This window comes from Arachis hypogaea, chromosome 15, assembly GCF_003086295.3.
Source record: "Arachis hypogaea cultivar Tifrunner chromosome 15, arahy.Tifrunner.gnm2.J5K5, whole genome shotgun sequence".
Taxonomy (NCBI): Eukaryota; Viridiplantae; Streptophyta; class Magnoliopsida; order Fabales; family Fabaceae; genus Arachis; species Arachis hypogaea.
In genome coordinates this window covers 152,898,841-152,923,896 of record NC_092050.1, presented here as the reverse complement: position 1 = coordinate 152,923,896, position 25,056 = coordinate 152,898,841, and the positions used below count along the sequence as shown (strand labels likewise).

Below are 25,056 nucleotides of genomic sequence, written 5' to 3'. Positions count from 1 at the left end.
ATTATTTAATTATTTCTCATGGAATAATTCATCACTCATAATGTGGAAAGTGGATGCCAAAATAGCACTACTGTATATATAATGCCATACATACTTATTAATAGAATAAGAAAACCAACCTTATGTATCTAAAACCGCCTCACATAAACTACAAGAAATTAAACCATATACACTATGGCCATCTTTCTCTATGTAGCAATAATTGTATCATCATTTTGCTACATATATTATTTCTTCCATAGGAGATTATGTAAGACTCCTCTCCTAATTGATTGGCCTATCCTTGGCATGTTACCAAAAGTGTTGTGGAACTTGTATCGGATACATGATTTCGCAACCGATATTTTGAAACAACATGGGAGAACCGGTGAATTCATGGGACCTTGGTTCACCAACATGAACTATTTGGTCACTAGTGACCCCATGAATGTTCATCATATAATGAGCAAGAGTTTTGACAACTATGTCAAGGGCTCCGAATTCCGCGAGATTTTCCAAGTCTTTGGACTTGGAATTTTCACGGCGGATTCGGAGACCTGGAGGTACCATAGATCCTTGCTTCTCTCGTTGTTTAAGAATAGAAGATTCGAGATGTTTCTAGAGAAGACAATCAAGAAGAAGGTGGAATGTAGCTTAATTCCCACATTGGAAGATGTGAGACAACATGAGATTGAGGTGGATCTACAAGACATCTTCAATCGCTTCACATTCGACAACATTTGCAACATTGTTTTAGGGTATGATCCTAATTGTCTTTCTATTGAGTTCCCTCAAGTTGCATGTGAGAAGGCTTTTAATGAAGCTGAAGAGTCCTTATTCTATAGGCATGCTGTTCCAAAGAGTGTTTGGAAGCTTCTAGAATGGCTTCAATTAGGTCAAGAGAGAAAGATGAGTGAAGCTTGCAAGGTGTTTGACCAATTCATATACTCTTGCATAGCATCAAAGAGAGAAGAGATAAGCAAGTACAACAAAAGTAGTCAAATAGATGAAGCTCAAGTTGACTTGCTTAGTGCTTTGATGATGATGAGAGAACAAGAAGAACAAGAAAAGGGTCAAAGTCAAACATTATTAGTCAATGATGACAAGTTTTTAAGAGACTCAGCTTTTAATCTTTTTGTGGCTGGAAGAGATACCATAACTTCAGCTCTTACTTGGTTCTTTTGGCTTGTTGCTACAAACCCATTAGTTGAAACCAAAATTCTTGATGAAATCAAAGAAAATTTTGGATCAAATAATGATGAAATGAAGCACAAAGTTTTAGGCATAGAAGAGGTGAAAAAGCTAGTTTATCTTCATGGTGCTCTTTGTGAATCTTTGAGGCTATTTCCTCCTATTCCTTTTGAGAGGAAACAACCAATCAAAAGTGACATACTCCCAAGTGGACATCATGTGAATCCAAATACAACGATCTTACTTTCTTTGTATGCAATGGGAAGATATGAAGAGATATGGGGAAAAGATTGCTTGGAGTTCAAGCCAGAGAGATGGATATCTGAAAAAGGAGGAATAATTCATGTGCCTTCTTACAAGTTTATTAGTTTTAATGCGGGGCCAAGAACTTGCTTGGGAAAAGACTTGTCTTTTATGCAAATTAAGATGGTGGCAGCATCCATTTTGTGCAATTATCATATACATGTGGTGGAAGGTCATCAAGCTATCCCAAGTCATTCAATTGTGCTTCTAATGAAGGATGGTTTGAAGGTTAGGATAACCAAAAGAGAAGGCTTTTAATTATTTCAAATGTATGAAGTGTGGTACAGCTATAATACACACAAGTAGATGGATCACTTAATAATTTTAGAAAATATGTAAGTGTGTGTATATATACATATATTTGGTGTGAAGAAATAATGGAAATAAATGTTTCTTATTGTTTCAAGAATTATTTTATTTTATAAATAAATCTTACATTATTTATCAGAGAATCAGATTTTATTTTGTTTAGTATTCGTGATAGAAATATATAATTGTGTTTTTTTTTATATTAACTTAAGTTTCTAAGATAAGTGGTTCATGATATAATATAGTATTAAATTAAAGTTTGTCCCTATAATTTAAAAACTTAGAGGTTGATCCTTATTAACAAAAAAAATTTTAGTATAACACAAATATAAAAAAGTTTATGTAAATTTTGAATTTAAATTTTTTAAAGTGAGAAGATTAATAAAGTAAAGGGTTAATTACTATACATTTGTAATTAAATTCTATCATATGTGAGTCTCATTATCTTAATTTAAAAGTGATTAAATTTTTACTTTATCACTTTATTAATTTGTTCGTTCACTCTAGAGGAGTTTGATCCACAAATTTCATCCAAACTCAAAATAAAATAAATTGGAAGTTAGGACTGAATTAGTTTTAATTTAAAACTTTAAAAAATATTAAGGATATAAAAACATTTTATATTCTAAAGCGGCTAGGAATGAACGCGGATCGAATTGGATATGACAAAAATTTCGATTCAATTCGCACTAAAATAATCGGATCGGGTCGGATCCTGGATATATCTGCAAACATAAAAATATTTTAAAAAGCTTATTGTTATTAAAAAATATCAATAAGTCTATTTTTCTACTTTTTTTAAACATGTTTACTCTTAAAATATTATTAAACACTTCTTAAATAATAAAAATTAAATAATACAACATATATAATAATTATTAGATAAAATAAAATATAAAAAAAATATTTACTTATTTATTTATTTATTTTTGCGAATTTATAGATATATAAATACCTACATAAAATCTGCATTCGATCCTATTAATGTGCGGATCAGATAATATCCATAATTTTTTGAATCAAATTCGAATAAATATCGTAAATATACATATTGGATCTTATCCATAAATATCCCTAACAAACTTGTCATATGGCTACATTTACTAAACTTAAAGATGAGCTAACTTAGGAGAAATAAGGGAAGGTTGTAGGCAGCTGTTTTTTTTTTTTTTTTTTAATTTTTTATCTCTTTGATTGTTTTTTATTATTTCATTAAAAAAGTATCATTACTAAACGTGTAAAAATTTGATAATAAAAAAGAGTACACTGCCTAAATATTTTTAAGGGAATTTAGACTAACACATAATAATTGCTCTCCTTGTGGTTCCATATAACACAGTAGATGGGGCATGGGTCTTCTGGCACTTAAAAAAAAATAGTTTAAGTATTGAAGTTCTAAAAATGTTTTGTATATGCAATTAGTCAATAATAAATTTTTAAATAAAATTTAAATTTGCCATTATATATGTGTATAATAACTCATAATTAATTAATGTGTTAGATTTTTAAATAAAATTTAAATTTATAATAAATTAATTCTTGATTTGTCAATTAAAAATATTATAAAAAATATATTTTTTGAGATTTTAATAGAGTTCAACTTTTTGACCAATAATGATAAACATGGGACCGGAGGGTAGGCAAACAAAGTAACAGGCAAGAGTTCACGTGAATCTGGGCAACAATAATTCATCAATAACTTGGCAAAGTACTTGAAGAGCTTTTTGTATCAATGAATTGATAAACATATTTCTGATTCTATTTTTATATATATTTCTATCATAGTATTAGAATATGATTAAGAAAAGGTTTACAAAAGGTCAATTGAATCTAAATGCATTTAATTTTTTGCACAATCTTCTTAATCTTTTAAGTATATTATGATGTTGATTGGGTTGGTGATTTTATTGATTGTCATTTTATTATTAGTTACTGTTTATTTTTTGGTAACTCTTTTAACTCCTGACCTGTTAAGACACAAATTTTTTATAGTTCAAACAAATACTAAAGCAGAATATCGTATTTTGGCTGATACTGCTGCTAAAGTCCTTGTAATTCGTAAGTTTCTTGAAGATTTAATTTGGGGCTATTCAATCTTTTTTTTTATTAATTTTTATTGAAGCGCTATTCAAATTGTCCATAATGATATTTTTCATAAGTGAACTAAACATATTGAAAATTACTGTTATTTTGTACAACAACAACTTCTCATTGGTGTTATTCGTCTAATTGTTGTTGGAACTATAACTCAGATAGATGATATATTTATCAAGACTTATCATTTTATTCGTTTAAAATTTAGTGTCCAAACTTAGAATGGTCTTCTTAGTTTTCACTTGAGTTTGAAAGTGTATATTAGAATATGATTAGTGAATTAGGTATAAATTAATAAAATTGTTAATATTAATAAATAATTAGTAAAGTAGTTAATAGAGTTGTTAAGATAATTAGTAGGATTGTTAAGAATATTATTAAAAATATTTGTATAAATAACTTTATTGTATCAATGAATTGTATAAGATTTTGTATATAAAATAAAATAAAAAAGTATTTGATGTAATTGTCTTGAAATGAAATTACTAATATTCGTATTTTCTTATTTACTGAGTGTAAATCTTGATTATAAATAATAATTCAGTTCTTAAAATGAAATTAACTATATTTATTTACTATCAAATGTAAATCATAATTTTAAATAACGAAATAGATAATTAGTATTTGCACAAATTAATATAAATTGTGTTTACACGGTAGGTAATTTATGGTTTAACTCAATCATAGTTTTTGAGCAAAATAAATAAGAAAAAAGCATAATTTTCGTGGTTTACAATCATGATTTTGATTCAGGAAAAAATGAAAACAACTAAAATTTTCTGGTTGTATACAATAATTATTGTTGGAACACAGTTAACAAAAGGCCGTCACGTGGGGACAGATTGATCTTAAATCTTGGTTGTAAATCACTATTAATTAAAGACAGTTATTCAATTATAATTAGGGCTGCACATGGATCGAATCGGATCGGATATAATCTAAAATTCTATCCGATCCGCACTGCACTCATCGGATCGTATCGGATACGATATCCGTATATTTTTAGGCTAGATCCAATACGATCCGATCCACAAGTATGCGGATAAGATCGGATCGGATATTAGATATATCCGCATAATTTAAAAAAAAAACTATTTTAAGATTCTATTTGGCTGTTTTTACAAAAAAATATCCAGAGAATTTATTTTTTATCTGTTTAAGCCTATTTACTCCTAAAATATTATCAATAATAGTTCTCTTGAATAACAAAAATAAAATAATAACACAAGATTTAAGTTTAATTATTTTAAGTTGAAGTACAATATAAAAAATTAATAATAAAATAGCATAAAATTCATAAAATAACACACTAATATTTATATATATACATCTCTATCACGCAGTTAGCGATAAATATCGTTTGTGACTTTGTGGACTCGATGAATTGCCTAGTAAACACATCATCTTTATATGGACCACCTCTACAATAATTGATAGTGATTAGTAAAAGAATAAAAAAAAATTGACACATATATATATATATGACATGCGAGAATATATATATATATATAAGAACACAAAACATACAACCAACTCACCAAACACACTTATTTTTGTTGATTTTATGATGATAACCGCAATCTTTTGCTATGTAGCAATAATTGCATCAATATTTTGCTACTTATTATATTATTTTTTCCATAGGAGATTATCTTGCAAGACTCCTCTCCTAATAGATTGGCCTGTCCTTGGAATGTTACCACAATTATTGTGGAATTTGTATCGGATCCATGATTTCTTAACCGATATTTTGAGACAACATGGGAGAACCGGTGAATTCATGGGACCTTGGTTCACCAAAATGAACTATATGATCACTAGTGACCCCATGAATGTTCATCACATAATGAGCAAGAGTTTTGATAACTATGTCAAGGGCCCTGAATTTCGCGAGATTTTCCAAGTCTTTGGGGATGGTATTTTCGCCACGGATTCTGAGAGATGGAGATACCACAGGCTGTTGCTCCACTCTGTTTTCAAGAATAGAAGCTTCGAGATGTTTCTAGAGAAAACGATTCAAAAGAAAGTGGCAAATGATTTGATTCCAGTACTAGAACATGTGGTACACCAACATGTTGAGGTGGATCTACAAGATGTGTTCAATCGCTTCACATTCGACAACATTTGCAACATCATTTTAGGGTATGATCCTCATTGTCTTGCTATTGATCTCCCTCAAGTTATTGCATATGAGAAGGCTTTTAATGAAGCTGAAGAATCCATATTCTATAGACATGTAGTGCCTAAAGGTGTTTGGAAGCTACAAAAATTGCTTCAAATTGGTCAAGAGAGAAAGATGACACAAGCTTGCAAAATATTTGACCAATTCTTATATTCATGCATAGCAACTAAGCGCAAAGAGTTAAGTAAGTCTACAAAAATTGATGAGTCTCATGATCATGTTGACTTGCTCACCTCTTTAATGAGAGAAGAAGATCAATTACATGATGATAAATTCTTAAGAGACTTAGCTTTTAATCTTTTTGTAGCCGGAAGAGATACTATAACTTCAGCTCTTACTTGGTTCTTTTGGCTTGTTGCTACAAACCCATTAGTAGAAGCTAAGATTCTTGATGAGATCAAACAAAATTTTGGGTTCAATAATGATGATGAAATGAAGCACAAAGTTTTAGGCATAGAGGAGGTGAAAAAGCTAGTTTATCTCCATGGTGCTTTTTGTGAGTCTTTGAGACTTTTTCCTCCTATTCCTTTTGAGAGGAAGCAACCAATCAAAAGTGACATACTCCCAAGTGGACATCATGTTAATCCAAGTACAATGATCTTACTTTCTTTGTTTGCAATGGGAAGGTTTGAAGAGGTATGGGGAAAAGATTGCTTGGAGTTCAAGCCAGAGAGATGGATCTCTAATAGAGGTAGTGTTGTTCATGTGCCATCTTATAAGTTCATTAGTTTTAATGCGGGTCCTAGAACTTGTTTGGGAAAGGACATATCTTTTATTCAATTGAAGATGGTGGCAGCTTCTATTTTGTGCAATTATCATATTCATGTGGTGGAAGGTCATCAAGCTATTCCTAGTCTTTCAATTGTACTTCTAATGAAGCATGGTTTGAAAGTTAGGATAACTAGAAGACAGTGCAAGTAATTAGATGAATATAAGTTTTACTTTGTGATGTTTAATTTTAAGAGTTGTAAAAGCTGCTACATTGTTACTATATAAATGTGTTAATTAGATAATAATTTCGAAAATCCTTACATATTTATAGAGTATCTATCTAGTTCATGTTTGGAGAATATGTAGGATAATTTATTCTGAATTTCTATTTAATTTCTCATGAATTCACAACATGTTCAAAAGTTCTAGAGAGTAATCACAGTTAGTATTCAGAGCACAAATTAAAACAACAAAAAATTGAGTTCATATACTGTACCTGGAGTTTATTAATTTGATATGAAATATAACGAAAATATTTAATAACAAAAAAAATTAACTACAAATAATCAGAATTTCTGAATTTATTTTATTTAAAATTTATTAATTATTACAATAATTAATATATTCTAAATAAGACCACTTCTTTTTTTTTCCTCTAACATTACCATATATATAATCGAAAGTCAAATTAGGTGGGCTAACATACCAGACCAAAAAGCCAAGAAGGGAAGTGAGCATTAGATGATGTTTTTTTTTTGCTTTATGTTACTAGAAATTAATTAAATATTGAAGGGATAGGATGCTTTTCAATTTCTCTTTGTTTTTTTCCCTTTAAAATATATAGCTGCCTTGCTTTCGTGTTTTTGAGTTTTTTTAATATATATATATTAATTTATTATAGATTAGAATTCAATTTAAGAATTTATAGTTAGCTAATAAATTATTATATATACAAGGTGAAATTTAAACTCTCAATACTATATTAATTCAAAGTTGGTTTTAATATATATATTTTTTTGGTTAAATAGATTGAAGAACTCTCAATTTTAAGTATCACAACACACCCAGAGACACTATACACTCACCCACACAATATTAGAGAGTTTTTTTAATACTTGGTGTATTCATCAAAGTTTGAATCTAAATACAACATATTAAGAGACATATATAGGCAGTATTTGGATAGTGTCTTTGAAACACAAATACATAGACACAAATACACAGTAAGACATAAATACAAAATATACATTTTTTTTAGATTACCATTTGACAGAGAATCTGAGCTAAATCTCAGCTGCCTTTTATTAAATTAATTGATAATTGAAAATTTTGAAAATCAATACTGGGTCTGCAGAAATGGGCCTGCTGGGCTTGTAGAAAAAAATCTGGTGCCTCTGTTCCAGCAGCAGCAAGGAGGAGAGAAGGCGTGCAAGCCACTCCAATCTCCCAAATGGAACAGTGTATGTTTTACCAATTTGAAATGAGCAGTTCAATTGAGACAAGATAAACTCTTCATCTTTCAATAGGTTGAAAATGGTTACTTTTGTAGTTATTCATGATTTCCTTAATATTTATTTTGGATGAATTTTCTCTGTTTGCATGCTTTGAAATGAAAATCCTTCAATAATGTATAAAACTAATATACTAATGATGATCTTATGCTATTTTGTGAACCGTGAGAGTTTTTGAGCTATTGGATCGCTTGCAACTCAAAAGGGGATTTCAATATGGCATGCACCTTGGATTGAAGCCTCATCATAACGGGACACTTGCAGTGGAAAGAGTTGCACTATTGGCCAAGCCATTAATAAGGTTCGAATTATTACACTTCTCCTAAAAGTTTAAGTGAATAGGAGAAAGTAATATAAAAATTATATTTTAAATACATCTTTTTAAGTAAAAATTTTTATTTTAGAATTTTTTTTTTGTATATATATATTTTTTTATTTGTCTTATACTATTTTTTTTTAGAATTCATCAAGAATCGAAATTTAGACTTTTCGAATATAAAATTCTAATACTATATCATGAGATTAGATTGATTACTAGTACTACATGCGACGATGGAGTGGGATATGAGTGGAATGACACTGGCTACTACAGGCGATGATAGAACGGCGGTCAAACTATGGCAATTTAACCTTCAGTTATAGCGGGTCAGTTTTGCACTAATTTTTTTATATCTATAAGATTTAAGTTGATAGGAAAATGTATATAAATAATTGTATACAATCTAAAACTCTTGAGTATGTAAGTTGTAAAGTATTATTTGTTAAATGTTGAATAGGATGATTGATGTGTATCTGGTGGAGAAGATTCTTGTGTTACATGAAAGCTATGATGGAAGATGGCACATGATTGTACAAATTAAACCTTTTACTGTGACTTAAAATGCTAAAGCAAGAGAAGAGTGAATTCACCCTATATATATACATGACATCTCAACAAATGTTTAGAATGGAAAAAGTTAAGAACCAAGTACATTAATGAGTGAAAATTGAACTGCAAAAACCAACAATAACTCAGTAACCCCCTTATCCCTACACACCCCACTTAACTAAGTCTCATTATATTCATTCGCTGTTTGATCATCATCAAAACAGGCACATGGTTATTACACCAACAATAAATTGAATTCGCAACATGTGGCGGTTCCTCTAAGCTCCACAAGATTTTATAATAAACCGACACAATAAAAATTCAAATTGTAGAAACAAATTAAATCAATAATTTCATGCATGCATCCGTCCTTCTCTCCCACCAACCATCTTATTACAATAACAGATACTTACAATACATGCCTATTACGTAGTATAGCTCTTCTCCAAGTAAGAACAAATTATGTAAATTTATTTGTATGTATCTTCTTTGACATCTTACTATACTATTTAAATATCACAATTGACCAATGATAAACATGGGTCCTGAGGATAATATGAATTACCACTTTACAAGCAATCCAAATAATAGTATATGTAATAACAATTAAATGAGAATCTGAGGTTATAAAATAATGACAAATATAACATAACAATTATATTATTAAGTTATAAAACCGTCAAATCATGGTATTAAAGAGCATATGATAATTAAAAACAGTAAATGTTTAACGAAATGGAGAAAAAATTCGACAAATAAACTTCGGTCTAAAATAATACCTAAAATTTATTATTGACTTAAATATTAGAATATCTTGTAAATATTGACTCAACATTAGAATTTTCGATTTTCTTAACTCACCTGTTCGTGATCTCTACACTTTATACGAACACTTAAATAATTCACATTGCTAGGTAATATAGTAGTATAATATACCAAATAGAGTAACTTAGGTGATGATCCATGTAATTTAATTGAAGAAAACCAATAATTTAGGTCTCTATTAAATGATGGCCTCTTTTTTGGTTGCCTACGGTATCTCCCAGTCTGACATGTCAAGGACTAATTCAACGCAGATCGGAGTTTCATTTAAAAGTCTGTTGCTGGCCAATGAGTTGCTGCATATACAAGGCGAGATTCGAACTCCCGACACTTACTTAAGTGGACGAGTGAGTTGATCACTCGACCAAACCAAGTTGGTTAAATGATGGGCTCTTTGAATGTTTTCCAACGAATGACATTTCTTCCTCCTTTTTCTAATCATAGGCCTGTATCTATCGATAATTAATAAAATCGATTAATTTTTTTCGTTACAAAAGTTTTTTTAAAGAGATAAGATAAACATTTAATCATAAGATGTACTTCAGTTCCACAAATTAAATAAACAAAAATTGAACTCCTAAGTCCTAACCGTTCCTTAATAAAATAAAATAAAATTGAATTAATCACATAATATAATAATATAATTAACCGAAGGAACAAGATTAAGTACATATACTATTTAACTATTTATCATATGTCTCACTTGTTATTACTTAAAACATCATTTGTGGACAAGATGAATTGTCTAGTAAACATCGCTTTTAATTCATAGGGCCAGTATAGTACAATTAACGATTTAGATTTATTTTACAATAAAACAAATCCAACAATAACGAGTTTTGCCAAGCCACACATCATATGGAGGAATATGTGGAAGCTTTTCCAATATATTTAATCTAACGTGTGCTTTAAAATTACAAAAATGTTATATACACAAAAAAAATATCAAATTAATTATTCTATATTTACAGTGACGGAACTAGAAATTTCATAAGAGGGGCCAATTAAATATAAAATATAATAAAAAATTAACAAAATATAATTTGTAGCATATATATCAAAAAAATAATTATATTATATAAAAGTCAATGTTCAACTACATACTTTAAGATTTTGATATTTTTAAACTTGACCGACGATGTTTCATGGAACTAAAATTATCAATTATCATCTCTGAAGTGAATTTTGAAGCAATTTCCTTTTCAATATATACAATCATACAATCTGCTAAAAATTCATCTTCCATCTTGTTTCGAAGCCTTGTTTTAATAATCTTCATAGCTGAAAAGGCCCGTTCAGTTGTTGTTGTAGTCAAAACAAGACGAATTAATCTATCAATTAAATGATATATATTTGATTTTCCTGTCTCTGTCAATTTTTGACACAATTCAGCAAGAGTAGACAAATTCTGAAAATCTGGAGCTTTAACCACATCAAGTTCATAATGTTGTAACTCATAATCCAATTGAATCTTTTCTTGCTCAGAAAAATCTAAAGAATAGAAATTCTTTGCAAGATTGCATATGTTGCAAACACCGAATAACTTGAAAGCATCTTTAGGATCTAAAGATGTACTCAATATGAGGAGCTCGGTTGCTTGCTCACTAAATCTACTATTTAGCTCTTTCAATTGAAAATCTATCACGCTAGTAAAAATGTCAACACGATAGTGGTGTTCAACAGTGACAACATCCTTTTTACGACGAGACCGAATTATGTCACTAAAAGAAGCACCCATATCAGGTATCTGAATAGCATGATCATTGCAGAAAGAACTAACTTTCTCCAAAAGTGCTCCCAACTACTATCTCTTAACTGTTGAATCAATGACTTTGTACTAGAAACCAGATGCATAGCATTCAAAATGTCTTGAGATTTTCGTTGCAATGCTTGACAAAGTTTATCAGTGATTCCCATGATTTCTTTCATCATATGCAAAATGAAAACAAAATCAAATGATAATAAAGATTTAAGAGCATAAGTAGCATCACCACGTTGAGAATATGTAGATCCATTAGTAGCCAAATCTTCCAGAACTGAAGTTGTTGCTCCAAACATACGTAAAAGGCTACAAATTGAGTTGAAGTGAGAGCTCCACCTGGTATCTCCTGATCTTTTTAATGTGCCAATTTGATTTGCTCCCCTTCCTGTTTCAATTTGATTAGTTGCAACTAAATGAAAAATTTCAGTTGCATAAGCAGATCGTAATTCATCATTGCGTTTGCAAGAAGAGCACACAACATTGATAATATTACTCAAACTTTGGAAAAAAGCATGAACATCAACAACTTCTTTAGCCGCAGCAACAAGAGCTAGCTGTAATTGATGAGCAAAGCAATGAACATAATATGCATAAGGACATTCTTGAATAATTAAAGCTTGTAACCCTTTCCAATCTCCACCCATATTACTAGCTCCGTCATACCTTTGACCTCGAACATTTTGAATGTTGAGATTGTGATGAGATAATGCAGAACAAATCTCTTGTTTTAGAGTAGCAGAAGTAGTATCTTTGACATGAACAACATCTATTAGCCTTTCTTTGACAAATTCATGCTTATCAACAAATCTAACAACAAGTGCCATTTGTTCTCTTCTAGATTCATCTCTAGCTTCATCAACAATCAAACAAAACTTTGCATTACCAATCTCATTTCGAATTTCATTTTGCACCTTTCTAGCAAAAACATGTAGAATTTCCTTTTGAATAGAAGGTGATATGTATATTGCATTTTGAGGAGCATTATCCAAAACAACTGCATCCACTTCTTTATTGTAAGAAGCTAATAATTTTAATATTTCAAGAAAATTTTTTCGATTCTGAGACTCATGACTCTCGTCATGTCCCCTAAAAACACAAGCTTGAAACGTTAACCATCTGACAGTATCAATAGAGGCTTTAAGACGCAATCTATTGCTTAAAACTTGTTGTGAGCTTTGCTTAGCCAATACTTTGTCAATGTGACATAATTGATTAAGCAAATCTTTACAAGACTTAACAGCAATATTATGAGGAGAATTAAGAGATTTACCCACATGAGATAAAAATGCACAATCCTTTCCATTATTCACTTTTTTCCAATTGCGAAATCCTCCTGATGTGAATGGACTTTATTTTCTAGAAAATAAATAGCATGGAAGACAAAATGCAGCATCCACTTCTGGCGAATATTCTAGCCAAGAAAAACTCTTAAACCAATGAGCTTTGAAACGACGAGGATGACTTTCTAGACCAGAAAGAGAGTACTCATCCATAATAAATTGATATGGTCCAAACTTTATGTATGCTCTACGGATTTCATCTTGTTGATTGATAGGATAATTCCAAATTTGCGAACGCTTTCCGGGATCACGCATCAATGTATCAATATTAACTTGATCTATTTCAGTCCTTGTTATTTTGGAAGCAGGGGGTTGAATATCTTGCTCAACAAGTTGTGTCACAGGTTGTTCAATAATATTTTGAACATTACTCAAAGAATCTGAAGCTGAATTTTGTTCATCATATATTCTCTCTTTTCTCTTGAAAAATGAGTGAATTGTTTTCATCTTTGACATTTTTAACTTAACTTGAACTATCTAACAAAAAAAACAAAAATAATTACATATATATTATTTTCTTAAAAAAAATATTAAACCTATTGAGCAATAACAAATAATTTTAGAAACACAAATATATAATAACCAAAAATAAAGTTATTAATTTACCTGAATATTTTTTTGTTTCAAGTCTCACCCAAAAATAATTCTATTGAGTTTTGTCCTCACTTCAATCTTTGAACACTGTCCATTATAAAAAAAATAAATTAATTATTTTAAATAAATAATGTAAATAATACTTGATATTGTTATTAACTTAAAAAAAATTGAAATATACCTCTTTGAATCTTTGTTGTGCATTCAATGGTTAATATTTTGCTGTTCACTTCTCTTCAATAGTTTTTCTTCACATGTCTTGTTTTGGTATGGAAAGAAAATTAGAATGGAAAGAATAGAAGACCAAAAGTTTGGGAACCACTAAAAGAGAGAAAAGTGGCGCTGATGCCTCTGATGGTTTGAAACAAATATTTGAAAAATGTACTAGTGTTACTTTAATTAATAGTATGGACTTGGACAATTGGGCTAGTATAATAGAATCATTTTTATTAATTATTAGAATGGACTATTTGTTAATAAGAACAACAATAATTCAAATATCCAATACATAGTGCAGTTTTTAGTTATTTTAATTTATAAAATTTTGTAACTTATATTTTTTTAAATATTATATATAAAAAAAATTTAATATTATTAATTATTACTATTTACTATTTTTTTTTTAAAAATTTTGGGGGACCATGGCCACCTTAGGCCCGTCGATCCGCCACTGTATATTTATATAAATATATATTATTTTATTTATTTTTAATATATATTTTATATTTTATTTAATATTTTACCCTGATAATTGATTATTGATAAAAATTTTAAAGCCCAGATTAGATTAAAACTAAGTCTCAAGCAGTTTTCTTTGCCGAATTCAATGTAATATCTATCATTTTTGAATTAAAAATATTATTTGTCTTTTAAAATTTAGTATTTAATCAATTTTTTTAAAAATTTATTATTATTTAATTAATTTGAATATTTATTTTTTATATTATTTAAAAAATAAAAAAATTATGTATTTTTTATTTTTTATTAAAAACTAAATAAAAAATAATATTTAAAAGATACTTAATTTTGAATACCCTAGAATATTATCATTATATTCTTTATATATAGGGATACAAGAATAACAACACTACTACAAACACAAACATCAAACAACATAAACATTCTCAAATTATTTAGTGATGGCCATATTTTTCTATTTAGCAACAATGGCAGCACTACTTTGCTTCCTCTTACACTCTTTTCATAGGAGACTATGTTGCAAGAGCCCTCTCTTAATAGATTGGCCTATTGTTGGCATGCTACCAATAGTGTTATGGAACTTGTTCCGGATCCATGATTTCATAACCGATGTCTTGAAACAAGAAGGCAAAACCGGCGAGTTCATGGGACCATGGTTCACCAACATGAACTATTTGGTCACTAGTGACCCCATCAATGTTCATCACATAATGAGCAAGAGTTTTGACAACTATGTCAAGGGCTCTGAATTTCGTGACATCTTCCAAATTTTTGGAGATGGTATTTTTACCACGGATTCGGAGACTTGGAGGTACCATAGATCTTTGCTTCTTTCTTTGTTTAAGAATAGAAGCTTCGAGATTTTTCTAGAGAAAACGATTCGGAAGAAGGTGGAAGCTAGCTTGATTCCTGTATTAGAACACGTGGTACAACAACGTGTTGAGGTGGATCTACAAGACATCTTCAATCGCTTCACATTCGACAACATTTGCAACATTGTTTTAGGGTATGATCCTAATTGTCTTTCTATTGAGTTCCCTCAAGTTGCATGTGAGAAGGCTTTTAATGAAGCTGAAGAGTCCTTATTCTATAGGCATGCTGTTCCAAAGAGTGTTTGGAAGCTTCTAGAATGGCTTCAATTAGGTCAAGAGAGAAAGATGAGTGAAGCTTGCAAGGTGTTTGACCAATTCATATACTCTTGCATAGCATCAAAGAGAGAAGAGATAAGCAAGTACAACAAAAGTAGTCAAATAGATGAAGCTCAAGTTGACTTGCTTAGTGCTTTGATGATGATGAGAGAACAAGAAGAACAAGAAAAGGGTCAAAGTCAAACATTATTAGTCAATGATGACAAGTTTCTAAGAGACTCAACTTTCAATATTTTTGTGGCCGGAAGAGATACTATAACTTCAGCTCTTACTTGGTTCTTTTGGCTTGTTGCTACAAACCCATTAGTTGAAACCAGAATTCTTGATGAAATCAAAGAAAATTTTGGATCAAATAATGATGAAATGAAGCACAAAGTTTTAGGCATAGAAGAGGTGAAAAAGCTAGTTTATCTTCATGGTGCTCTTTGTGAATCTTTGAGGCTATTTCCTCCTATTCCTTTTGAGAGGAAGCAACCAATCAAAAGTGACATACTCCCAAGTGGACATCATGTGAATCCAAGTACAATGATCTTACTTTCTTTGTTTGCAATGGGAAGGTTTGAAGAGGTATGGGGAAAAGATTGCTTGGAGTTCAAGCCAGAGAGATGGATCTCTAATAAGGGTAGTATTGTTCATATGCCATCTTACAAGTTCATTAGTTTTAATGCGGGTCCTAGAACTTGCTTGGGAAAGGACATATCTTTTATCCAATTGAAGATGGTGGCAGCTTCTATTTTGTGCAATTATCATATTCATGTGGTGGAAGGTCATCAAGCTATTCCTAGTCTTTCAATTGTACTTCTAATGAAGCATGGTTTGAAAGTTAGGATAACTAGAAGACAGTGCAAGTAATTATTAGATGAATATAAGTTTTAATTTGTGATGTTTAATTTTAAGAGTTGTAAAAGCTGCTAGATTGTTACTATATAAATGTGTTAATTAGATAATAATTTCGAAAATCCTTACATATTTATAGAGTATCTATCTAGTTCATGTTTGGAGAATATGTAGGATAATTTATTCTGAATTTCTATTTAATTTCTCATGAATTCACAACATGTTCAAAAGTTCTAGAGAGTAATTTCAGTTGGTATTCAGAGCACGAATTAAAACAACGAATAATTGAGTTCATATACTGTACGTGGAGTTTATTAATTTGATATTAAGTATAACAAAAATGTTTGATAACAAAAAAAAATAACTAAAAATAGTCAAAATTTATCTTATTTAAAATTTATTAATTATTACAATAATTAATAAATTTTAAATAAAATAAATTCTGATTTTTTTTATTCCTCTAACATCGTCGTATATATAATCGAAAGTCAAATTAGGTGGGCCAACATACCAGACCAAAAAGCCAAGAAGGGAAGTGAGCATTAGGGGATGTCTTTTTGTTTTATGTTACTAGAAATTAATTAAATACTGAAGGGATAGGGTGCTTTTCAATTTCTCTTTGTTTTTTCCCTTTAAAATATACAGCTGCCTTGCTTTCGTGTTTTTGAGTTTTTTTTTAAATATATATATTTTTTTAATTTTTCACATTATCTTCTAATTCGATCAGATAAGTTCAATTTAAAAATTTATAGTTAACTAAATAAATTATTATATACAAAAGTAAAATTCAAAATTTTACTATTATATTAATCCAAGTTGGTTTTAATCTTTTTTTTTTCTTTTATTAAATTAATTGATAATTAAAAATTTTAAAAATCAGGACTGAGTATGCAGAAATGGGCCTGATGGGGTTGTAGAAAAATATCTTGTGCCTCTGTTCCAGCAGCAGCAAGCACGAGAGAAGGCGTGCAACACTCCATTCTCCCAAATGGAACAGTGTATGTTTTACCAATTTGAAATGAGCAGTTCAATTAGAAGGGGCAACATGTATCTTATTCGCGGTATTCAATCTGATTAAATTAGGTTGGATAGAATTGTCAATCTGATTCGTAGTGGGTAGAATTTTCGTGCGGTTAGGTAGAATATGAGTTGGGCTTCAATTCTATCCTATCAATTCACACCCTATATATGTATATATACTTATATAAAAATATGTTTTAAGTGGATGTTGAACTAAAAAGCTCTCGTTAAATATAAAAAGTTTTTAACCACTAAGAAAAGATCATTTATTGATAATTTAATACGATTTTTTTTTTACATAAAAGTCAATTTTATTTTAAATTATCATCAAGTTATATAATAATATTGCATTTTTTTGGTAGCCAACGGGTTAAAAATGGGTAAGGTTAGAGTTGAAATATTCTCAACTCACAAGTAGAGTAGAGTTGAGTTTATATAAAAATTTCAACCCGCGAGTAAAGTTAGGATTAAATTTAAACCCTACCTACTCTACCCATTGCCACCTCTAAGTTCAATTGAGACAACATAAACACTTCATGTATCAATAGTTTGTGTCAGAAAGGTAATAGAGAGAGCAGTAGAGAAAATATTTGTGTGTATTCGAACTGTGTAGAATGATATAATATAAAAGGGTATTTATAGGTGTTAAGTGAATCGAAATAATAAAGATGTAATATTCTATAATAAATATTCAAATATGCTAAATAATGCTAATTGATCATAATTATACTCTAACATCCCCTCAAACTCAAGTGACAACTTAAGTTTGAAACTTATTTAAAACAACGAAATAAAAAAAATGCATAAACTGATAGAAAAGGTGCAGACGGAACTACATGAAGAAAGCGCAGACAGAACTGCCGGAAGGAAGCGCAGACGGAACTGCCACAAGAAAATGCAGATGGAACTGTTGGAAGGGAACGCAGATAAAACTGCCAAAAAGAAACGCAGATGGAATACCGGAAAGAAACGCAGATGGAACTATCGAAAAGAAACACAGACGGAACAGCCAAAAAAGAACGCAAACGGAATTGTCGGAAAAAAAACGCAGACGAAACTGCCGAAAAGGAACGTAGACAGAACTGCCACAAGAGTGGCCAACTATCGAAAAATTGCTGAAAAGATAACGAACTGTCAGAAAATTGTTGAAAATGACAAAGTGTGAAAAGATGGTAAACTATCGAAAGGTGATGAAAAACATATGATTTCTCTACGAGAAAGCATCAAAACATGGACAAAAGTGAAGGAAAAAAATGACACGAAAGAAATGTATGAAAAATACGGTGATTTTAGTAAAAGAAAAATAATCAATCATTCTCAAGGAGGATACCATGACTCTGATATCATGTTAGAAAAGTAAGAGAGAGAGAACATCAGAAAAAAATGGGTATATTTGAATTGTGTAGAATGATATAATATAAAAAGATATTTATAAATACTAAGAAAATCGAAAAATAAAAAAACATAATATTCTATAATAAATATTCAAATATATTAAATAATGCTAATAATTGTTTCTAATTATACTTTAATAAATTGAAAATGGTTACTTTTGTAGTTTTCATTATTTCCTTAATATTTATTTTGGATGAGTTTCCCTGTTTGCATGCTTTGAAATGAAATCCTTCAATAATGTATAAAACTAATATACTAATGATGATCTTATGCTATTTTGTGAACCGTGAGAGTTTTTGAGCTATTGGATCGCTTCTTCCAACTCAAAAGGGGATTTCAATATGGCATATTGGCATGCACCTTGGATTGAAGCCTCATCATAATGGGACACTTGCAGGGGAAAGAGTTGCACTATTGCCAAGCCATGGAGGCTCGATTTGTATTTCTCATTATACCACTTCTCTTCAAAATTTAAATGAATAGAAAGGGATAATATAAACTCAGGTGCAGTTGACTTCATGTGAAGTTGATAGTTAAGAGTCGTTAAATAATTTAATAGGTTTGACTATATTATCATCTAACGACTCTCATCTATCAACATCACATGAAGTTAATTGCACCTTAATTTTCATCATATTCTAAATACATCTTCTCAAGCAAGAATTTCTATTTTAGAGTTTGCTTATTTTTTTATGCGCATACTTTTTTTTTTATTTGTCTTATACTATTTTTTTTTAATTTATCAAGAATCGAAATTCAGGTGACGATGAAAGAGTGAAGAGTGAATTCATGGTATATATATATATATATGACATCTCAACAAATGTTTAGAATGGAAAAAGTTAAGAACCAAGTACACTAATGAGTGAAAAGTACAGTGAACTGCAAAAACCAACAATAACTCAGTAACCCCCTTATCCCTACACACCCCACTTAACTAAGTCTCATTATATTCATTCGCTGTTTGATCATCAAAACAGGCACATGGTTATTACACCAACAATAAATTGAATTCGCAACATGTCGCGGTTCCTCTAAGCTCCACAAGATTTTATAATAAACCGACACAATAAAAATTAAAATTTTAGAAACAAATTAAATCAATAATTTCATGCATGCATCCGTCCTTCTCTCCCACCAACCATCTTATTACAATACATGCCTATTACGTAGTATAGCTCTTCTCCAAGTAAGAACAAATTATGTAAATTTATTTCTATGTATCTTCTTTGAGATCTTACTATACTATTTAAATATAACAATTGACCAATGATAAACATGGGTCCTGAGGATAATATGAATTACCACTTTACAAGAAATCCAAATTATTTAGTCTTCTGGACAAACAATGTTATATATGTATTAATAAATGAGAATCTGACATTATACTAACGACACGTACAATACAACAGTTATATTATCAAGTTACGAAATTGTCAAATTATGACATTAAAGAGCATATTATAAGGACAGTAAATACTTAATGAAATGGAGAAGGAGCTCGACAGGTAAATTTTGGTTTAAAATAATACCTAAAAAATATTACTCTTTTAAGTGTTGAAATGTCTTACAGATTATTCCCCAATCTAATTCTTTTTTTCACCAAAATTAGGATTTTCAATTTCTTTAACTCACCAGTTTGTGATCTCTATATCTAATATGAACACTTAGATAATTCACATTGCTAGATAATATAGTAGTATAATATACTAAAAAAAATATAAAGAGACAATGAATTTATGGTATAATGTGTATAATAAAAGTAAAAAAAAATTAAGATCAAATAATAATTAAGTTAATTATTTTTTAATAATTTCTAATTTTAAATTAAAAAAAAATAAGGATTTGTAATGAAAACAATTACGTATACCGCATAACTTCTCTCTCCGCATATGATGGGACTTCTTTAAGTACGTGCTTTTCGCCTAGTCTCTTTTCTTCTCGCCGGTGTCGCGCCACCAGCAACTTTAGTCGCCGCCACCCATAGCACCGACCGATGCCTCTCTGCACACCGCAAACGTCCGAGCAGCACCATCGCGCACAAAGAGTGATTCGCACAGTCCGCCAACGCTCCGGTCGTGCAGTCCCTTCCCCCAGCCGTCAGGTTTCACCGTCTCAACCTCTTCATCCGCGACATACAGGGAGTGGGGATGGTGCCACGTGTACGGTGATTTGGAGTTCGGTGGGTTGCCTATGGTGGATGTAGTGTATCTGATTAAAGATATCAAGAAGGCGAATGCTTTGTTTCATGGTGTTGCGGAGATTTTCGGCCAACTTGATTTTCTTGGATTTCGCTCCCTTACGTCTTCAAGGTATATACATTGAAAGACGAATTTAGATGTTGGATTTTCAATTCAATAAGTATATAGATGGTTATTTTAATTCTTAATTGGATGGTTATTTTGTTTGATTCAGTTTAACTATATACAATTAACAAATACTGGATAGTCATTTAACTAGATAATTAGATGATTATTTTAACAATTACGTGAATAGTTGTTTGATAGCCGGTAAAAGAGCTTCTAATTAACACCAGAGAGATGGAATGATAGATAAATATGGGATATCAGACGATTCAAGGAAAAGAGAAAATAGTATTTAGGTAAATTCTTTTGATAAATTAGGATTGGAATGACTAATTTTTTTTAAATAATTGTTTATATTTTTTTTTAATATTGAGCCAAATTTAAAATTTATTGTATACATTATTAAAATTTCAAATTGCCACTCTAATTATAGAGTAACGTAGTGATCCAAGTGATTTAATTGAAGATAACCAACAATTTAGGTCTGTATTAAATGCTGGCCTCTTTGAGTGTTCCGAATGACTTTTCTTTCTCCTTTTTCTAATCACAGGCCTCACTACCAAGGTATCTATCGATCATTAATTTAATAAAATCGATTAATTTTTTTCGTTACAAAAGTTATTTTTAAAGAGATAAGAGAAACACTTAATCATAAGATGTACTTCACTTCCACAAATAAACAAAAATTGAACTCCTAACCGTTCCTTAATAAAATAAAATAAAATTGAATTAATCACATAATATAATAATTAACCGAAGGAACAAGATTAAGTACATATACTATTTAACTATTTATCATATGTCTCACTTGTTATTACTTAAAACATCATTTGTGGACAAGATGAATTGTCTAGTAAACATCGCTTTTAATTCATAGGGCCAGTATAGTACAATTAACGATTTAGATTTATTTTACAATAAAACAAATCCAACAATAACGAGTTTTGCCAAGCCACACATCATATGGAGGAATATGTGGAAGCTTTTTCAATATATTTAATCTAAGGGATAAGTACGATTTTGGTCCCTGACGTTAGGGGTCAGAATCGAAATCGTCCATCTTGTATATTTGGATTTAATCTCATCCTTAAAGTCATATTTAAAATTAAAATCGTCCTTTATAACATTTTCAGACGAAAATGCCCTTGCGTCGTTATGAGGCAGTTATTACCACCGAAAACAATTATAAATATATATATATATGCATAGAAAATTAAAATGAATGGAAAACCTTAATAAGTATACATTGAATTGAAAGGAAGAAAGGGTAAAGCATCGTGGAAGCCACTGTTGCAGAGCAGAGATCACCGTGGAGGAGCTGCCAGAGGGAGAACGCCATGGCTGCACAAAGCTCAACCTCGTCTCATAGCAGAGCTTCGTCTCATGGTAGGCCGTTACTTTGTTCCCATGGTGAGAAGCCAGTGTTGCGAATCTCAGGGACCAAGGAGAACCCAGGTCGCAGATTTTGGGGTTGTGTCTACTTCGAGGTTTGTTTTGTTACTTTTCCTCTGAATTGGGTCTGCTGGGTGATGGAATGGTGGATGATGTTGGTGGGTATGTGCAGGTGCAAGAAGGCTGCAATTTCTTCCGTTGGGCAGATCCGGAGACAGAGGTGGAACAGTCAGAAGTTGCTAGAATAAGGAAGAAGCTTTCGATGATGAAATCAAGAACCAAAGCGGCAGAGTGGAAGGTGAAGGTCGTTGCAGTGTTAGGGTTTTTTGGGTGGGTGGGGTTTCTTTGTTTGTTGTTGCAGAGTTGGTCTAAAGCAACGCAACAGTGTGTAATTCCATTGAACCTGGTATGAAACATGTGTACACTTCTGGTGTTGTTATTGTTGGTGAATTGGGGTAGGGTTTATCTATTAGGGTGGTTCCTGATTGTGTTATGTTGAGTCTATTTCAAGATGTATATATGAATGTTTTGTAAGCATGGTTGGATAATGAAATGAGATTGAGGCCTTTTCTTGGCACAAACATGAGTTCAATTACTGATCAATAACATAACAGTGTCATGAGTTCGGTAAATGTCTGAATACATGATAAGCATAAGCATAGTGTTTGACATTAGCAACATCTTAAAAGAAGCTTAACTCAAAATAAAGTAACCATCAAAAGGATTGGCTGGGAAGAAGCCAATAATTCAGTACAAGAGTTTGAGCAGAAACTTAACAAGAAAAACATAAGCAACAAAAAGTAAGCAACAAGTTCACACTATTTAACCAGAAGCTTAACACAAACTTAAAACAAAATAAACCAACATCCATGCTATATAACTATGACATATTGATGCTAAGTGTTGTCATTTTCCTAAAGCAATCCCCATTTTCTTGGAGGCAACTTTGCCATTAACTTCAATTTCCTGGGAGAAACATGAGGTCCTCCAGTAAGGCTGACAGAGAAGTGCCCAGTGGGTTGGCTTGAAGCTGTGGCAATGGATGGCTGAGATGCTGGAAGAGTTGTGGTGGTTGGCTGTGATGAGGATGCAGAAGGTGCTGAGGTTTTTGGGATTGCAGTTGTCTTGGGTGGTGGATCATGTTGGGCTGAAGATGTGGGCTTGGTGGTCCCCTTGGGCCTGCCTCTAGGCCTCTTTAGCTGTGCTACAGTGTTGGACTGGGCTGAAGTTAGTGGCTGTGTTGCTGAGGTAACTTTTCTCTTGACAGTGAGCTTAGGAGTGGGCTGTGTAGATGCAGTTTTCTTTCCTCCCTTAGCAGCAAGAGGGTTTGACTTGTTGCTGCCCCTGGATTGCTTGCCTTTGCTTACATCCTTGGAATTTTGGGCCTATGAAACAGATGCAGTTAATATAGATGAACATAAGGCTTAATGAAAAATCTGAGACAAGTAGTGTAAAACATTAATCAATATACCTCATTCTCAATAGGTTTAGGGCATCTGCTCTTATTATGTCCAACAACACCACATATGGAGCACCTTTGTTTCTCCCCCCCTCCTGGACAGATGAGTGCGGCTGCTCTGTTCTTCATCTCCAGCAGATTGTTTCCTTTTCTTGACTGGCCTGTGACTAGGCCTTCTGTATGGGGGAGGCATCACATCAGGATGTGAGGTTATCTCCCATAGATCAGGTCCATTCAATGGGTGAATAACTGCTTCATAGCACTTCAGGTATGTTTCTATCTTGTAGCAATCGGCCACATAAGGTTCCAAGCCAAATCCCTTGAACTTGATGCAGCTAATCGCATGGACACATGGTATACTACTCAACTGCCACCTTCTACATGAGCACTCAAAGGATCCTAAGTCAACAGTAAACTTATCTAACCCACTCACAACCTCATATTTCTGAGCTGCAGACCAATATGGCCGCCATTCTCCGGCAGATCTAGACCTCCTCTCCAACTTGATTCTAATCCTAGGTAAGATTGTCCCTGCATATTTCTGAGCCAGATCCCTATTCTCTGCCCACCTAGTCATTAGTTTAACCCTGATATCCTCTAACATTGTAAGTATAGGTTTCTCTCTAGCATCAACTATGGCAGCATTAAAGCTTTCAGACATATTGTTTACCAGTGTATCTACTTTAGAATTATAGGTAAACCTAGATCTAGACCAATACTTAGGAGGGATAGCATTTAGGTACCTATATGCTTCCTGATTAACAGCTTTCAGTTCAGCCATGTTCCTCTCCCAGTCCCTCCAGTGAGTTGCCTTACCACACCTCCACATTAGTTGCTTCAATTGTAACCCTGGGAACCGTTTTCTGAAATTGCTGTACAGGTGCCTCACACAGAATCGATTCTCCACACCTGGTATAACTTCATCGTATGCTGGCAACAAACCCTGCAAGCAGAAAATGGAGGATGATATAATTAGTAAAATATTTACATGCAGTGATACAGAACTTCAATGAACATAAGTCAATGTGGTAATAGTTTCTTACTTTCTGTTGGTCAGACATGAAAGTAGTTTTTCCCATTTTCTCAATACCAATGTCAGATGCCAGATGATGTAGGAACCAACTCCATGAGTCC

The 25,056-nt window shown here is 31.5% G+C and overlaps 4 protein-coding genes and 1 long non-coding RNA gene across 5 annotated transcripts; 4 read left to right on the top strand and 1 right to left on the bottom strand.

Annotated features, from left to right (window-relative positions):
• The first annotated feature begins 105 nt into the window (after positions 1 to 105).
• On the top strand, positions 106 to 1,885 carry LOC140179026 (alkane hydroxylase MAH1-like). Its single transcript, XM_072217258.1, has one exon. The coding sequence runs from the start codon at positions 175 to 177 to the stop codon at positions 1,729 to 1,731; it is 1,557 nt and encodes a 518-aa protein (XP_072073359.1). The 5' UTR covers positions 106 to 174; the 3' UTR covers positions 1,732 to 1,885.
• Positions 1,886 to 5,380: 3,495 nt separating this feature from the next.
• Positions 5,381 to 7,083, top strand: LOC112751426 (alkane hydroxylase MAH1). The gene has a single exon (XM_025800570.3). The coding sequence runs from the start codon at positions 5,441 to 5,443 to the stop codon at positions 6,977 to 6,979; it is 1,539 nt and encodes a 512-aa protein (XP_025656355.1). The 5' UTR covers positions 5,381 to 5,440; the 3' UTR covers positions 6,980 to 7,083.
• Positions 7,084 to 8,061: 978 nt separating this feature from the next.
• LOC140179025 (uncharacterized) lies at positions 8,062 to 9,071 on the top strand. Its single transcript, XR_011872559.1, has 2 exons — positions 8,062 to 8,581; positions 8,807 to 9,071. It is a non-coding gene; the product is annotated as an uncharacterized lncRNA (long non-coding RNA).
• Positions 9,072 to 11,683: 2,612 nt separating this feature from the next.
• Positions 11,684 to 13,327, bottom strand: LOC140179433 (uncharacterized). Its single transcript, XM_072218315.1, has 2 exons — positions 13,159 to 13,327; positions 11,684 to 13,065 (listed from the first exon to the last, which is right to left on the bottom strand). Exons 1-2 carry the CDS (start codon positions 13,325 to 13,327, stop codon positions 11,684 to 11,686), a joined length of 1,551 nt encoding a protein of 516 aa, XP_072074416.1.
• Positions 13,328 to 14,742: 1,415 nt separating this feature from the next.
• Positions 14,743 to 16,493, top strand: LOC112751425 (alkane hydroxylase MAH1). Its single transcript, XM_025800569.3, has one exon. The coding sequence runs from the start codon at positions 14,806 to 14,808 to the stop codon at positions 16,363 to 16,365; it is 1,560 nt and encodes a 519-aa protein (XP_025656354.2). The 5' UTR covers positions 14,743 to 14,805; the 3' UTR covers positions 16,366 to 16,493.
• Positions 16,494 to 25,056: the final 8,563 nt, after the last annotated feature.

Excerpts from the sequence above, each read along its gene's own strand:
- LOC140179026 (XM_072217258.1), top strand. The coding sequence starts at position 175 with ATGGCCATCTTTCTCTATGTAGCAATAATTGTATCATCATTTTGCTAC.
- LOC112751426 (XM_025800570.3), top strand. The coding sequence starts at position 5,441 with ATGATGATAACCGCAATCTTTTGCTATGTAGCAATAATTGCATCAATA.
- LOC140179433 (XM_072218315.1), bottom strand. The coding sequence starts at position 13,327 with ATGCGTGATCCCGGAAAGCGTTCGCAAATTTGGAATTATCCTATCAAT. Across the intron at positions 13,066-13,158 it reads CAAAGCTCATTGGTTTAAGA|GAGGATTTCGCAATTGGAAA; the intron begins GTTTTTCTTGGC and ends CATTCACATCAG.
- LOC112751425 (XM_025800569.3), top strand. The coding sequence starts at position 14,806 with ATGGCCATATTTTTCTATTTAGCAACAATGGCAGCACTACTTTGCTTC.